The sequence below is a fragment of the Orycteropus afer genome, unplaced genomic scaffold, assembly GCF_000298275.1.
Source record: "Orycteropus afer afer isolate SDZICR_OR568_19922 unplaced genomic scaffold, OryAfe1.0 scaffold00012, whole genome shotgun sequence".
NCBI classification, from domain to species: domain Eukaryota; kingdom Metazoa; phylum Chordata; class Mammalia; order Tubulidentata; family Orycteropodidae; genus Orycteropus; species Orycteropus afer.
Window position 1 is genome coordinate 20495464 of NW_006921599.1, and position 17040 is coordinate 20512503.

Sequence of the window (17040 nt, forward strand, 5' to 3'; positions counted from 1 at the left end):
CGATAGAGCCTGGTGGAACCACTGAGACTATGGCCCCTAGCTGCCCTTCAGGTCTGGAATTGAACCCACACCTGTGGTTTCCAGCCAAACAGAAGACAGGCATATGAATTGAACATTTACCTGAGGTAGATACACTCCTTGGAGAGAACAATCATTGAGAAAGAAGGGCTGCCTATGCACAGAGAGACTGCTTAGGGGGCAGGAGTCCATGGAGGGATGGACACTGGGAAGAGGTAACTATGGGGAGGAAGTGGAAGGGGAGCTGTTGAATTGTGGTGAATTGTGGTAAATTGTGGTCAATGTCATGAGACAAAGTATATGTAAACTGCTGTATGGAAAGTGAATTTCCTCTGTAAATCTTCACCCAAATCACAATAAAAAAAAAAAAAAGTTAAAAAAAACCCCACCTTTTTCCCTCCCCCTCCAACCCCTGGTTACCTAATTATTTGTTGTTTCTATATAATTGCTAATTTCATAAAAGCGATATCAAACAGTATTTGTCCATTCATGTCTGAGTTACTTTGCTCAGCGTAATGTTCTCTGCACTCAACCATGTTGTTCATTTGGACTTCATTTCTCTTTATGGCTGAGTAATGTTCCATTGTATGTATATACCATAACTTGTTTATCCATTCATTAGTTTATGGACCTTTCATTTGTTTTGACCCTTTAGCTACTGTCAATAGTGCTTTAATGAACATTGGTGTATATGTTTCTATTCATGTCACTGCTTTCGATTCTTTTAGTTACCTCATCTATCTTTTGAAAGAGTTTCAATAGAATTGTTTTTATTCTTTATTAAATGTTTAATAGAATTCACTGATGAAGCCATCTAGGCCTAAGTTTTTTAATTGTATTTGATGGGAAGCTTTTTAATTACACATTCAATTTTTATAATAGGTAAAAGTCTATTCAGATCTTCAATTTCTTCTTGAATCACTTTTGATCATGTATGTCTTTTAAAGAATTTGCCCATTTCACCTAAGGTTTGAATGTATTGATATATACAGTTGTTCACCATGTACTCTCAGTATCCTTTTCATATTGATAGCATCTGTAGTGATATCTTCTTCATTCCTGAAGTTGGTCATTTATATCTTCTTTTCTTTCTCCATAATTCTAGCTAGTAGTTTATTAATCTTCTTGATTATTTTTAATGAACAACCTTTTATTGATTTATCTGTTTTCTTTTTTCTTCCATTTCACTGATGTTTTCTCTTTCCTTTATTATTTTCTTTCTTTGTCTTGCTTTAGGTCTGATTTTCTCTTTTTTTTTTTTTTTCTTTTTTGAGGTAGAAGCTTAGATTATTGAGTTTAGATCTTTCTAATAGAGGCACTTAAAACTACAAATTTCTTTCTAAGCACTGCATTAGCTGTATCCCTTATATTTGAATACATTGTCTTTTGATTTTCATTCACTTCTAAGATATTTGCCTCTCTTCCTACCTTTAGTTCACTTTTCCTGAAAATACTGGGTAATTTTCCCAATATTTATTGGGTTGTAAATCTCCAAAGGATTTATTAGATAATAAATTACCAAATAATTTTTTTAAAAAAGTTTTTTTTAACCATATATTTTGTGCATGCCTAATAATTTTGATGGGTTGGATCCTTTTCTGATCATTTTTATCTATTTCTTTTGAAAGAAATAGTATTTGTATTAAACTCAACTTTTTCACATGTGGCTTTTAAAGCTCAGAATTTATTTATTTATTATTTTTTAAATTTTTTATTGTGATGTGGGTACGTATTTACAAAGCAGAACTGTTTTATACATAACAGTTCATGCACATTTGATTTCTCAGCCACAATTACAATCCCCAACCATAAAAAGCTCCCTTCCCTTTTCCTCCCTGTGGCTTTACCTTCCCTGTGCCCTTCTTATCTATGCATTCCTGTCTGTTTGGCTTTCCCTCTATGCAAATGCTGCCCTTTGGATATTTCATGATTGATTGATCCAGTGGGTGAATCTCCCTAGGGTGGGTGAGTGCATATCCCTGGAGTAGGTGTTCTGCTTCTGGTCTTTCTACTGTTTAACTGAAAGCTAATCCACAGAAGTGAGTCCAGTTCTCAAAGGATAGCCCAGGGCCATAGTCTTGGAGGTTCCACCAGCCTCTGTCTGACCAATAATTCTGGTCATTTTTGTGTTTTTCAATTTTGTTTCATGTTTTTCCTCCCACTTTATCCAAGATCTCCAATTTTGATACCTTTCCACCTGATTGGCATTAGTTAGATGGGCACCAGTTAGTTCTGGTCTCAGGGTCATAAAGGCTGAGGTCCCTGTGGTCCTTCATATCCTTGGACTACTGTTTCCAATGACTTTGATTTTCTTCAATAGTCTTTTCTCCAGACAAAGGGAGACCAATAGCTTCATTTTAGATGGCCACTAATTAGCTTTTAAGACCCTAGTCACTACTCACCAAAGTAGGATGTAGAACAAGATTTATATGTACTATGTTGTGCCAGTTGCTCATAATGTCCCCCAAGACTATAGTCCTGAGCCTGCAGGTCCATCCTGCCCTGGTGACTCTCTCCCTCAAGGCATTTTGGTTGTCTCTGAGAAACTGCCCCAACCTTATCCCTGTTACTCCTGTACTCTACATGGATATTTTTGTAGCACAAGTACATATGTACTATTGAAGCTCATAATTTATTAATCTAATCAAAAAAACAAACTCACTGCTGTTGAGTCGGATTTGACTCATAGCAACCCCTCCTTGCGTTTCCGAGGTGGTATCACTATCACTATGGAAATAGATTGCCCAATTTTCCTTCCGAGGAGTGGCTGGTAGCTTTGAACCGCCAGCTTTCTGGTTAGCAGTCAAATGCCTTAGGCACTCTGCTACCAGAGCTCCACTTATTAATCTAAAGAGTAAAATAGAATAATCATTTTCATATTATTACCAGTGAAACGCCAAATTGCAAGTGAAAATCCTAGAGTAAATTCAAGTGCAACACGAGTAATATTTCACATTTAGTGTGCCTAAGGCATTTGATTCGATGGCACATAACAACAACAACATATGTATGTATGTATTTTCATTTAAGATACATTGTTAATTTAGAGTACTTCAGACTTACTTAAATTTAGCCTAGAGCTAGCAATATGTAGTTCTCTTCTTATAAGTCTCTAATAGGTTTTGGTAACTTAATATAGCCAAGATCAGATCCATAACTGATATCTTTCTCATAGTCCCATTCCCAAATTATTTGATAGGCCTCTTTTGCCTGTAAATATCTTATATAAGTCAAAACATATAAAGGATAAAATTCTTTTTATTTAAGTCAATTAAACATTTATTTTAATCTTTTTCTCAGAATTATTTTCAAAAACTAATATGAAAGTATAAATATAGAAAGTTTTACATTAAAGAAACAAATTACTTAAATAATTATATACATTAGACTCACAGCTTTAATAAATCTGTAGAAATTACCATTTTTAAGATTTTAGTATTTTGAAAATTCATAGCATTTCAAAACAACATTTACGTAGAATTGTCACCTTACAGATGTGAATTAATATTCCCTTTTATACCCCTTACAGTTTTCTTTTAGACACTTAAATCGTGGTAATAGTTTAGAGTTTGCCCCATTTTTAATGGTTATTTCATTTTCCCATGGACAGAAGAGAATTATTTAATAGGCAAATTAATATTATAAATATGAGATTTTAGTTGATCCCACTAAGGGGCAAATCATGTTCAAGAACATGAGCAGCATCATTTGCATATCTGGAGTTAACGTATAGATGAGCTTCAGCTAATACTGATGCACCATCTATAATTACAAATCCATTTATAAGCAGTTTATATTCTCATGTACTTTTAAACCAATTAAATTGCTATTACTTGTAGATACCCATTAACATACGTCTTTCACTAATTCATTAATGACCTGCCCCCACCCCTGTCCTTGTCAGATTTTTATGTAGATTATCAAATATATCCATGCATTGAATAGATATAATGTTTATGACAACTGCTTTCTAAACGTTTGTCTTTTCTATTCCGCTGTGGACCTCAAGGCCAAAGTAAGCAGGCATTGAGCTCAACTGAAATGGATCAAGAAAGATGGGGGAAATCAGTAAGGTACTTTCCTTTGGGAATACCCTGTACTCTAGTGCCAAGTTTATGCCAATTCATTCCCGAGGACAATAACCCAATTGTCTTTATTTCTGCGATATTTCACAGGCAGTTTCTAAGATTCAATTGTTTTTGCTTTTTTAAAAAAAAATTGCTGGTTGAATGGGCTGTTCTCTGTCATTGTCTGCTGTAACCTATTACTTTTATTTTTAGTTATGGGTTTCTCTTGATCAGGAGTAATTATAAGGCAATTAAAATTTACTGACTTTTTTTTTATTCTGTACACTTTAGTTAATCTACAACTTTCTGTAAAAGTTTATGATTTTCAAATGTACTTTTGATAATTATCCTTCAAGAACAAAAAAATGCTTTATGTCATAATAAATATATTTTAAAATTTTTAATATACTATTTCATTTTTTTCCAATGCATATTGTCTATTTTTCTCTTTAACATCCCAAAGAAAAGCTTCAGACCTTGTAACTTATCTTACTAATTGAAAGTTCAGCCAAATTAATAGTTAGATGAGACCAAGCAGAATTCAGAATAAATCTTTTAAACAAAAAATGTGTGTCATTCTTCTTTTCCCATAAAACTTAAAGCAGTATGTAAAAGATTTAGAAAGCTATTGTTTGTATTAACCAAAAACAAACAAACAAACAAACCTGTACACGTCGAGTTGATTCCAACTCATAGCAACCTTGTACAACAGAGTAGAACTGCCCCATAGGGTTTCCAAACTTATAAATCTTTACAGAAGCAGACTGCCACATAGTTCTCCCACAGAGAAGCTGATGGGTTTGAACTACCGACCATCTGGTTAGCAGCCGAGCCTTAACCTCTGTATGACCAGGGCTCCTCGTTTCTATCAGGAATCCAGTAATTCAGCTTTTCTTACTGATGCACCTTTATTTACTTAATTATTTTTGTCTCCTTGGCTCCAAAATATATCATATATCTTAATTGCTTTATTCATCCATATAGAAATGGATTTAGTTGATAGGAAAATTGGTATTTGTTAGGGAAATAGACTTACCTATAAATTAAGTATTCATTCTAAAATTGGAAATGCTTGGGCTGTTTTTCCTGTTGTTATAACACTGGGTTTTAAATCTGGATTTCACAGAACACTAAAATAAAATTTTGTAATCCTTGGTAGGATATTAGAGCATGCTTATGGAGAAACTAAATGGCTTCACAGATACAACTTCCAAGATGCTAACATTTGGTTGGTGTGGTAGTTAAGGTTATGTATCAACTTGGCTGGTCCTGGTTTGGAGTCGCTGGGCAACTAGTTATAGTTATTCCTTATGATGAGACTGGCAATCAACCCTGTGGTGGAATCTCCCTCAAGGAGCTAAGTAGCTATTTAGAGATGTGGTCTGCTTCCAGTATATAAGGAGAAACATTGGGAATGGTCTGCAGTTTTGGCACCCTTGGGCCCTGTATGTAGCTGAGTCTTCATTTAGCAGCCTGCCATGTTTCCTGCTGATCTTGGGACTATCTCTGCACTTGAATGAAGGACCTGCCATATTGTTTGGTAATCTTTGGACTGTGCCATTTTACTTGTCAACCTTGGGTTTGTTAGCCTTAGCAGCCAGCAGCTGCCTGAGTGAAAAGATAACTCTAGCTCCAGTGAGCCAGGAGGAAGAGGCAGAGCTGAAGCCCAAGGTCAAAGGTCACCCAGCCCCTAGAGCCTGCGTTTCAAACTCAGACTTCTAGCCTCCAAAACTATAAGATCCCTGTTTGTTAAAGCCATCCGATTTGTGGTATATATCTGTCAGAGTGGCACGAGAGGTAACCGAAACAGCAGGATCTACCAAAAACCAAGAGTAATGAAAGGCTTTTGTGCTTTCCTTTTACATATAAAAGATCATCAAGGGTCATTATTTATTGATGGAAGTCTCATCTGTGAATGAAGGGAACCAAAATATAAGAACATAGTGGAAAAGGCAAAATTACAAAAAGCAGAAGAAGCTTTGCAAAAACTTCACTAATATTTTCAGAGAGATAAGAAAAGATACTGCATCTATAAAATAAGAATAGGATGCTGTGAAATAGAAAAACTCTTAGAAATTTAAAATTCAAAATTTGATATTCAGATAATTTTTTTTTCAGTAGACAGGTTGGAAAATAAGCACAATTAAATCTTCCAGGAAAATAGAACAAAAAGACAAAGATGGAAAAGAATGATAACGTTTAGGGTCAATTCAATAGTTTCAAAATCCAAAGGAGAGGAGTCCCATAGAGAGAAAATGAATTGTCAAAGAAATAATATAAGAAAATTTCCTACAACTAAAGACTGTAAGTCTTCAGACTGCATAACTGCAGTCTTATATACCCTGCACATAGATTTAAAAAGCACACCCAAGGTATAGTATCATGAAATTTTAAGACATTGAATATATACTAAAAGTTTTCAGAGAGTTGGGACACATATGAAGAATTGTGCATCAGAGTGAATTTGGTTGTGTCATCAGCAGCTGTGCCAGCTACAAAATAATGGAGAGTCCCTGGGTATGGTACATGTGGTTAAGTGCTTGACTACTAGCTGAAAGGTTGGCAGTTTGAACCCATCCAGAGGTGCCTCAGAGGACAGGTGTGATGATTTGCTTCCAAAATATCATAGCCTTGAAAACTGGACAGCAACTAAAAACAACAACAAAATGATGCTACGAATAATGGAACAATAGAAAGTCTTGATAAATAGTACTTTCCAACTTTGAATACTATACACAGCCTCACTATCAATCAGTTGTGAGGATGAAGACATGTTCAGACATGCTAAGACTGAATAACAAAAATTCCCTAGCATTCTTCCTGATGAAGCTTCTGAAAGCATACCCCATCAGAAGGAGGGAGACGGCATTATCAAGAATTAAGACTATGTAAAAACCCATTGCCATCAAGTTGATTCTGACTCATAGGAACAGACCCCTTTTGGGTTTCCAAGGCAGTAAATCTTTACGGAAGTAGATTGCCTCACCTCCCTTCCAAAGAGTGGCTGATGGGTTTGAACCACCAGCCTTTTGGTTAGCAGACAGCCTTAGGTGCTATGCTACCTATATAAAAGACTATACACAATCTAGGGAAAGGGAGATTGAAAACAAGGAACAATGTTCAGGAATGACAGTAAATTCATTGTAAAAGCAAGACACACTTAAAGAAAGCAATAGTTACATCTCCAGATGAAGGAAAAATAAATGGAACTGGTGAGTTATATGATACATCGAACGTTTAGAAGATAGTATTGGTATTTTTTAGTTTTCTGGAATTTGGCTGCTAACCAAACAATCAGCAGTGCAAACCCATCAGCCACTTCAGAGGAGAAAGATGTGGCAGTCTGCCTCCATAAAGATTACAATCTTGGATAACCTCTGGGGGCAGTTCTGCCCTGTTCTATAGGGTTCCTATGAGTGGGAATCAACAGCAGTGGGTTGGTTTGTTTGGTTTTGGGTTTATAGAGCAAGTTGAATTTTTGTGTATGTGGTTTTTTTTAGAAGAGGCAATTATTGACTTTAAGAAAAACTAAAAGTTGTGGAAAACAAATTTAATGATAGTATACCAGTTGGTTCAAGGAGCCCTGATGCCACAGTGCTTAAGCACTCAGCTGCTAAGCAAAAGATTGACAGTTAGAACCCACCAGCTTCTCCAAAAGAAAAAGACGTAGCAGTCTGTTTCCTTAAAGATTTACAGCCTTGGAAAGCCTATGAAGCAGTTGTAACCTGTCCTGTAGGATTGCTATGAGTCAGAATCAACTCAGTGGCAGTGGCATTGATTTGGTTTGGTATACCAGTTGGCTCATGAGTGAGCGCTATTTTAGCTAGTTATACCAATGGGTATACTATATATTTAACAAAAAAAAAAAAAAAAAGTACAATAATTATGTTGGAAGAGGAAAGAGAAAGAAATTTAAAGAGCTAAATCATCATTTACCATAATACAGAAGTCACTAAGTATTGTCTGAAAATCAATAAATCTGGAAATAGCAGTGTAACCATCTATTTAAAAATACAAAGAAAAGAATGAAGACACATCTAAAGGAATTAAAGATGGGTAACTCTGAGAAAAACACAATGGACCACTGCATTTTTAATAGTTTAGGGCTCTTTTGAAACTACTTGCAAGGGTCATTTCCTAAAAATACAATTTTAAAAAGAACAATAATATTTAGAATGTCAGATAAATAGAATAGTTACGACTTGGAGTCACCTTTGTACCTTTTTGCCTTGTTATTTTCTAGAGTTCCTGGAATAACTCTTGCTACAGACATCATCTGTGGTTTTCCTGGAGAAACAGACCAAGATTTTCAAGAAACAGTAAAACTTGTTGAAGAGTACAAATTCCCAAGCCTCTTTATTAACCAGTTTTACCCAAGACCAGGAACTCCTGCTGCAAAAATGGAACAAGTTCCGGCACAAGTGGTAAGATATTTTTCTTGTAAGGTATCGTTTTTTTGCCAATAGCTATAAAAATGCAGCTGTTTTACCAGCTTGCTCATGGTATAACCCTAAAACTACAAAAATATCAGGAGATTTCCAAGATGGAGCCAGGGGTTGGGGTAGGGGAACCTTGAAGAAATAAAATGACCTTAGGTGCCTAAAATATCACCTTTCTGTTCTTTCAGAAAGTGAGATTTGTTCAGATGACATTGAGTAGAGATTTTTATTTTTTTTATTTAACTAATATCTACTATTTACCTGTGTTTATAAGTGCTTGTGCGTTTCAAAATAAGGCAATATGAAAATATGTATGAGCAAATGGGACTTTATATATACCCTGCCCCTTAAGTGACCTTTTTCATAAATAATTTGTTTCTAATTGGAGGTTCCATGGTTTTTCTCCTTTCCCTTGAGATAGATTTGGTTAAAGTGTGTTGCTTTCACAATGAGCCTCAATTTATTTTCATCCTTCTTTTTCTAGGTATATTAGAATACGATGACTAAAAATAAATATGAGTAAGTAGAGATCTAGTGAAAGCATACTGTTTCCCAGAATGTCCCAAGAGTGAATTGTCTTAAAACAAATATTTAGTTTCTAGATTCATTGCCTAAAGATGGAAAAAATGCAAAATAAGCCTTGAGAGGAGGTAGAACATTTTAACTGAAAATTTTCTATTTGTCTTCAATAATAACAACAAAAATTATTCCTTCTCTTTAATTTTTCCCTAATGGTTTCATACATAAAAACTAAAAGAAATAACTCACAGCTTGTTATTGTTTCCTAGTATATAACTTGTGAATGAGTATCAAACACATACCATTTACATGAAAAAAAGGAAAATTTAAAAATCTGTTTTTCCCAACAAGACTGAAGTGAATATTATTTTTTCCCAAAATATTTTCATTTTACAAATTTCTATCTATACAGAAGTAATATCTTACATATAAAACCAAAACCAAACCCATTGCCACTGAGTTGATTCTGACTCATAGCAACCCTACAGGACAGAGTAGAATTACCCCATAGGGTTTCCAAGGCTGTAAATCTTTACAGAAGTATACTGCCATGTTTTTCTCCTACAGAACAGCTAGTAGGTTTGAACCACTGACTTTTGGTTAGTAGCTGAGCACTTAACCTCTGCATTGCCAGGGCTCTTTATTTTATAGATAAACCATTTAATTTTCTTTCTAATTTTATTAACACTGAAAGCAGATATAGCACCACAGGTATTTAACTTTTCACAAGCATAGGAAAAAGTAACATTATTTTTTTTGTTGTTGTTGTTCTGGTTACCTAGGACCAATCTGACAAGAATATACCACAAATGGGATGGCTTGAACAAACATCAGTTTATTGTCTTATGTTTAGAGGCTTTAAGTCAGAGTTCAGAGTGCCAGACTCTAGGGGCTGGGTGAAAGCCCCTCAACCTTGGGCTTCCTTCTGCCTCCTGCTCCTGGCCCACTGAAGCTAGAGGCTTTTCTTCACTCAGACAGCTGCTGGCTGCTTAGGCTGACAAGCCCAAGGTTGACAAGCAAAAAGGCACAGTCCCAATGTTACCAAACCACACGGCAGGCCATTAATTCAAGTCCGTTAAAAGTCCCAAGGTCGGCAGAGCATGGCAGGCTACTGAACAATGACACTGCTACATGCAGGGTTCAAGTGTGCCAGAAGCTAGAAACCATTCCCCAAGGCTTCTACTTATATCCAGGAAGCAGACTACATCCCTAAGGCAGCTAGTCAGCTGCTCACAGTAGATTCCACCATGGAGTTGATTACCAGTCTCATCATGGGGAACAGACCCATTTCAAAAGAAGAAATTGAGCAGGTCATAAAAAAAAAAAAAACACACACACACAAAAAAAGTCATGGCCCAGATGGTTTCATTGGATAATTTTACCAAACATTCAGGAAGAGTTGACACCTATACTATACCTATCATTGTACCAATACTACACTGTTTTAACTACTATGGCTGTGTAGTAGGTTTTGAGATCTGGAAGTATGAGACCTCCTACTTTGTTTTTCTTCTTTAGCAGTGCTTTGCTTATCCAAATTCTCTTTCCTTTCCATATGAAGTTAATAATTGTTTTTTCCATGTCCTTAAAAAATGTTGATGATACCTAGATCAGGATTGCATTGAATGTGTAGATCTAAACTCAATAATCTATGCTTCCACTTCAAAAAGGGAGAAAGAAAAGGAGTAAATCAAACATAAAGCAAGACAAGGAAAGAAAATAATAAAGGAAAGAGAAGACATCAATGAAATAGAAAAAAAAAAAGACTAGAGATAAATCAGTAAAAGGTGGTTCATTAAAAATAAATCTGATATTTTCATTTCTCCTTAGTTTCTCATTACTCCAGTATCATTGTTTCTATCTGCTTCACCTAGTTATCCAGGGATTATGTTGCTTGAGGGAACTAACATGTGGGTTATAGGTGTGATACCATCTTCTTCCCTATAATTTACCTTTGAAACAATTTTTAAGTGCACAATTCATTGACATTAACTGCATTCACAATGTTGTGCACCTATCAGCAGTATTTCCAAAACTTGTTTCATCATCCCAAACAGAAGCTTATTGGTGCCTTCTGAAGAACAACAACAACAACAACAAAAACCAAACCCACTGCCATCAAGTCAATTCCAACTCATAGCAAACCCCACTGGATTTCCAAGGTGGTAAATATGGAAGTAGATTGCCTCATCTTCCTTCCATGGAGCAGCTGGTGGGTTTGAACTGCCAGCCTTCTGGTTAGCATCATCCAATGCCCTATCACTGTGCCACCAGAGCTCCTTTTCTGAAGAACAATCATTAATAAATTTAATATAATCAAACTTTCCCATATTTTCCTTACTACATTAGTGTTCTTTGTATTCTGTTTAAAAAATGTTTTCTTCTCCACACAGCCATGAAGAAGATATTTTCTGATGTACTCTTCTAGAAATGTTTGCAATTTAACTTTTACATTTAGATTTTCCAATCCAACTAGAATTGATTTATTTAAGCTATAAGACATAGGAGTCAAAGTTCGTGTTTTTCCCAGAAGGATATCCATCTGAGTCAAGAGCATTTACTGAAAGTCTTGTCCTTTACCCACTGCTCTGCATGGCCACCTTTATCATAAATCAGGTGTCCATATATGTGTGGATCTTCCTGGACTCTTTTTGTCTGTTTATCTATTTTTCCTCCAGCACACAAGCTTAATTACTGTAGCTTTATAAGTTTTTATGTTGGCATTGAATGTTTTTCAAGTCTGTTTTAAAAAATATTTTATTGTGTTTTATGTGAAAGTTTACATAACAAATTAGGTTCTTATTTAACAATTTCTACACAGCATATTCCATGACATTAGTTACGTTTTATACTGTGTTAACAGTCTCAGTATTTCTATTCTTTTTGTGTTTCCATTAACCTAGGTTCCTTGTCCTTTCTTAGCTTCTTATTTTTGTTTTAGAGTATATATTTCACATTTGGTCTCATATAGTTGATTGTTTAAGGGACCGTAGTGTTCACAGGTGATATTGTTTCTTTTATATTTCAGTCTATTATATAGATGAAATGAGACTACTGGGAGTGGCTTTAATTCCAAGTTTAAAGAGCATCTTAGGGAAGTATTCTTCGAGTTTCCTCTAGTCTCTATTGGTCCAGTAAGTGTGGCATTTTTTAGGAATTTCAGTTTTGTTCTACATTTTTCTCCCTTTCTAACTGGGACCTTGGTGAAGCTGGGTACCATCTAGTTCTTCTGGTCTCAGGTTAGATGAGGCCATGGTTCACATAGGCTGTTAGCGCTGTGGACTAGTTTCTTCTTTGAGTCTTAGTTTCCTTCCAGCAAAGGGGCAAGGAGGCCACATCTTCTGACCTCCTTTAACTCCACAAAAAGAAGACAGAATCACCATCAGTAGCCCAAGGCCTATTCCTGCAAGACCAAACATGCTGCCTCCCTCCAGCCCTTTCACCAACCGTTCCCCTCACAGCACCCACCACCTCTCTGCTGGGTTCGATAATTCTCTGAAGTTGCCACACAGAACTCACAGATTATGGGGTTTATTAGGGAAGCAACAGACTACAATTCAAGTTCAGAAATGCACTCAGTCTCTTGCAGCCGGCTGTCTCACTCAGCAGCCGGCAGTCTCAGTAGCACATCGCTCTCTCAGTAGTGCATGACTCTTGTGTATCTTTCTCAGCAGTACATGTCTCTCACATGTCTCTCTCAGCAGCGTGTGTCTCTCATGTCTGTCAGGAGCACACTTCTCTCAGTAGCACGTCTTTCTCAGCCAGCAGTCAGAGATACTCCTTCTGCCTCTAGGAGGACTCCTTTTGAGCCTGGCAGAGTAGCCAAACTAGCCAATCCCAACATCCAAGTTCTACACACTTGAGAGAGAGAGAACTTCCCAGAAGATTACTTCATGCCACTCTCAACAGAAATACCCCAGATGGATAACTTTAACAATCAAGAACTACTCAGTTGCTCATGACAAATTCCACCAAGGAGTTTACAAAGACTTATGGCTAGAAAAGCCACACTATGTAATTTACTACACCACACCTTCATTCTCTTTTGTTCCATAGGAGTACAGATCAATAGCTATGCCTTAGATGACCACTAGCAAGTTTAAGACCCCACATACTACTCACTAAACTAGGATATAGAACATTCTTGTTAAGAACTATGTTATGCCTATTGACTGAGTTATCCCATGAGACTATGGTCCCAAGCCTTCAAACCCAGTAAACCTATCCCACGAGGTGCTTGGTTGTTTATAGGTAGTATTTGTAACTATGCCCCCTATGTGGTTTATTATATATATGTGGCCCATATAGACATGTGTATACATATACTTACAGATACATCTGTACATGCACACCCATGTACTCACATGTGGCTTCTTATACAGATACATGTATACATGTTTACCTGTGTACCACACACATAGTTTTTGGTTGTTATTGTTTTTGTATGTTACAGCATTTACCAAAATTGTCCCTTATTCTTGTGTACTCCTTAGTTCTTCATTTATTTTAACTTTTGCAGACTTTACTTGTGTTGGATATTGCCATTTCCCTCACCAAGAGTAACTAAGTGTCTACTACCTAGAAAATGATTCTCCCTCACTTACCGTCCCATCCCTTGTAACCATCACAGAACATTGCTTTCTACACGTATATCTATTCTTGATTTTTATAAATGTGAGATCTTAAAATATTTGTCCTTTTGTGATTAACTTATTTCAGTCAGCATGTCTTCCAGATTAATCCATGTTTTGAGATATTTTTGCAGACTCTTCATTATTCTATTTTATAGTTGTCCAGTATCATTCATTCATTCATCTGTTGATGGGCACTCTTCTGGTTACCTAGCGCCACTCTGACAAGAATATACCACGGATGGAATGGTCTTATTCTCTTACAGTTGATTCTCTTACAGTTCCATAGGCTAGAAATCCGACTTCAAAGTGCCAGGATCTAGGGGCTGGATGAAAGTCCCTCAGGCTTAGGCTTCAACTCTGCCTCCAGCTCCTGGCCCACTGAAGCTAGAAGCATCTCTTCACTCAAGCAGCTACTGCTGCTGAGGCTGCCAGGCCCAACACATAAAAAGGCACAGTCCTGATGTTACCAAACAACACAGCAAGCCGTTAATTCCACTGTGAGTCCCAAGGTTGGCAGAGCATGGCAGGCTGCTGAACAACGACACAGCTACATGCAGGGTCCAAGCATGTCATAAGCTGGAGACTATCCCCAAGGCTTCTCCTTATATACAGGAAGCAGACCACATCCCAAAGGCAGCTACTACTCAGCTGCTTATGGTAGATCCCACCATGGAGTTGATTGCCATTCTCATCATCGGGAATAACTACCATCAGCTGCCCAGCCACTCCACCAGACCTAGCCAAGTTGACATACAAATTTAACTACCACAGGCACTTAAGTTGTTTCCATCTTTTTACTATTGTCAGTGGGTGTGCATCTGTCTATTTGTGTTACAGTTCTTACTTCTCTAGAATATATACCAGGGAGCTCTGGTAGTATAGTGCCTAAGGCATTTCAGTGCTAACCAGAAGGCTGGCGGTTCAAAACCACCAGCCACTCTTAGGAAGGAAGATTGGGCAATCTACTCCTGTAGTAATACTGCCTTGGAAACACAAGGAGGGGTCGCTATGAGTCGGATCCAACTTGATGGCAATGAGTTTGGTTTTTTTTAGAATATATACCTAAGAGTGGGATTGCTGGATCACAAGGTATTTCTATATCTATCTTTTTGAGGAAGTGCCTTGCTGTTTTCCATAGTGGCTGTACGATTTTACAATCCCACCAACAATGTATATCTGTTGAGTCTCTTCATACACCCACCAACATTTATTGTTTTCTGTTAGTTTGGTTTTGGTGGGCTTTTTTTTTTTTCTTTTTCTAAGTCATTGCCTGTTCATGTTCTTTGCCCATTCTTTTGATTGGATTATTGGATTGTTTGTCTTTTTGTTGTTGAGTTGTTGAAGTTTTCTATATATTTTACAGGTTTGACCCTTATCTGATATGTCATTACTAAAGATTCTTTCCCAGTCTGTAGGATTTCTTTTTACTCTCTTGGTAAAATCTTTTGATAAACATGTTTAATTTTTAAACTGAAAAACTCACTGGCATCAAGTAGATTATGACTTTTAGCAACTTCCATTGGGTTTCCAAGATGGTAAATCTATGTGGAAGTAGATTGCTCCATCTTCCTTCTGTGGAGCAGCTGGTGGATTTGAACTGCCAACCTTCTGGCAGTTTTAAATGTGCCTTCAAATGTTTTAGATGCTATGCCATTTTAGAAGGTCCCAATTATCTAATCTATCTTCTAGTGTTTGTACATTTTTAGTTTTGATAGACTATGCTGAGAATTATGTCCCTTGGTGTGTTGGTTCTCTGATGCTTCTATAGCAGAAATACCTCAAGTAGATGGTTTTTAACAAACAGAGATTTACTCTCTTACAATTTAGGAGGCTAGAAGACCAAGTTCAAAGTGCCAGGTCTAGGGGCTGAATGAAGGCCCCTCAACTTTGGGCTTCAGCCCTACCTCTTGCTCCTGGCCCACTGGAGCTGGAGGCATCTCTTAACTCAGACAGCTGCTAAATACTGAGGCTGACAAAACCAAGGTTGACGAGTAAAATGGCACAGTTCTGAGATTAACAGACAGTATGGCGGGCTGCTGGTTCAAGTCCAGAAACATTCCCAAGATCGACAAGCAACAGCGTAGGCCACTGAAATGAAGACTCAGCCAGCTGCAGGATCCAACTGTGCCATAAAGCTCAGACCTTTTTCAAAGAGGCTTTCTTATGTACTGGAAGCAGACCACCTCCCTAAGGCAGCTACTCAGCTGCTCACAGTAAATTCCACCACAGACTTGATGACCAGTCTTATCATGGGGTGTAACTATATCAACTATGCCGCCACTCTAAACCAGGTCCAGCCAAGTTGACACATAGCCTTAACTACTGCACTTGGTTTTGACTCTTTGTTATCCTCCAGGAACTTTACAGTTTTAGCTTTAACATTTAGGTCTTTTGAGGTATTTTGTATTAGTTTTGGGGCATGGTGGGAAGTATGGATACTGATTCATTTTTTCTGAAAATGGATATCCATTTGTTAGAGAGTTTTTTCTCCATTAAATGAATGTGGACCCTTGGTTGAAGATCAGCTGCCTGTAGATAAGTGAATTTAAATTTAAGTTCTCCATTATATCCCATTGGTCTTTTTGTTTGTCCCTGAAACAGTACCAGGCTTTTTGATTACTGTGGTTGTATACTGAGTTTTGAGATCGGCAAGTGAGAGGCCTCCTATTTTCTTCTTTTCCTTCAATGTTGATTTAGCTGTCTGGTGCCTCCTTCCTTTCTGTATAAAGTTGGAGATTGGTTTTTCCATTTAATTGAAGAATCTTGTTGGGATTTGAATTGGGATTGCATTATAGCTATAGTATTGACATTTTCATAATGTTAAGTCTTCCAATCCATGAACATAGAATGTTTTTCCATTTGTGAAGTATATCTTTTTTAGTTTCTTGTCATAGTGTATTATGTTTTTCTTGGTTAAGTTTATTCCTAGGTGTTTTATCCTTTTGGGGACTATTAAAAATGGTGTGGATTTCTTAATTTCATTTTTAGAGTCCTCCTTGTTAGTGTAGAAGAATGCAAATGATTTTTGTGTGTTGATCTCTTTCTCTGCCACTTTGCTGAATCTTTCTATTGGTTCCAGTAACTTTCTTCTGGTATTTCTGGGATTTTCTATGATTGGATCATACCATCTGCAAATAAAGATAGCTTTACTTTTTGTTTTCCACTTTGGATACTGTGAAAGTTGGAGCTGTGTGTCAACTTGGCTGGACCCCAGTTCTGTGTGGTTGTTCCCATGATGGGATCAGATGACTGTGTTCTGAGTGGCCAGTCTGCCCAAGGGGAGTTTCCCTAGGGGTGTGGCCTGCTTGCAATGATATCCAAGGACAATCTGGAAAAGCCGCATTCCTTAAGGGATTGGAACCC

General features: G+C 37.0%; 1 protein-coding gene across 1 annotated transcript in view; it reads left to right on the forward strand.

The window, feature by feature from the left end:
• CDKAL1 (CDK5 regulatory subunit associated protein 1 like 1) overlaps nucleotides 1-17040 on the forward strand; it is a 1058601-nt gene that overhangs the window by 797798 nt on the left and 243763 nt on the right. The window contains exon 10 of the mRNA XM_007952396.2: nucleotides 8329-8509. Within this exon, the coding sequence (XP_007950587.2) occupies nucleotides 8329-8509 (181 nt within the window). The remainder of the gene's footprint in view (nucleotides 1-8328; nucleotides 8510-17040) is intronic.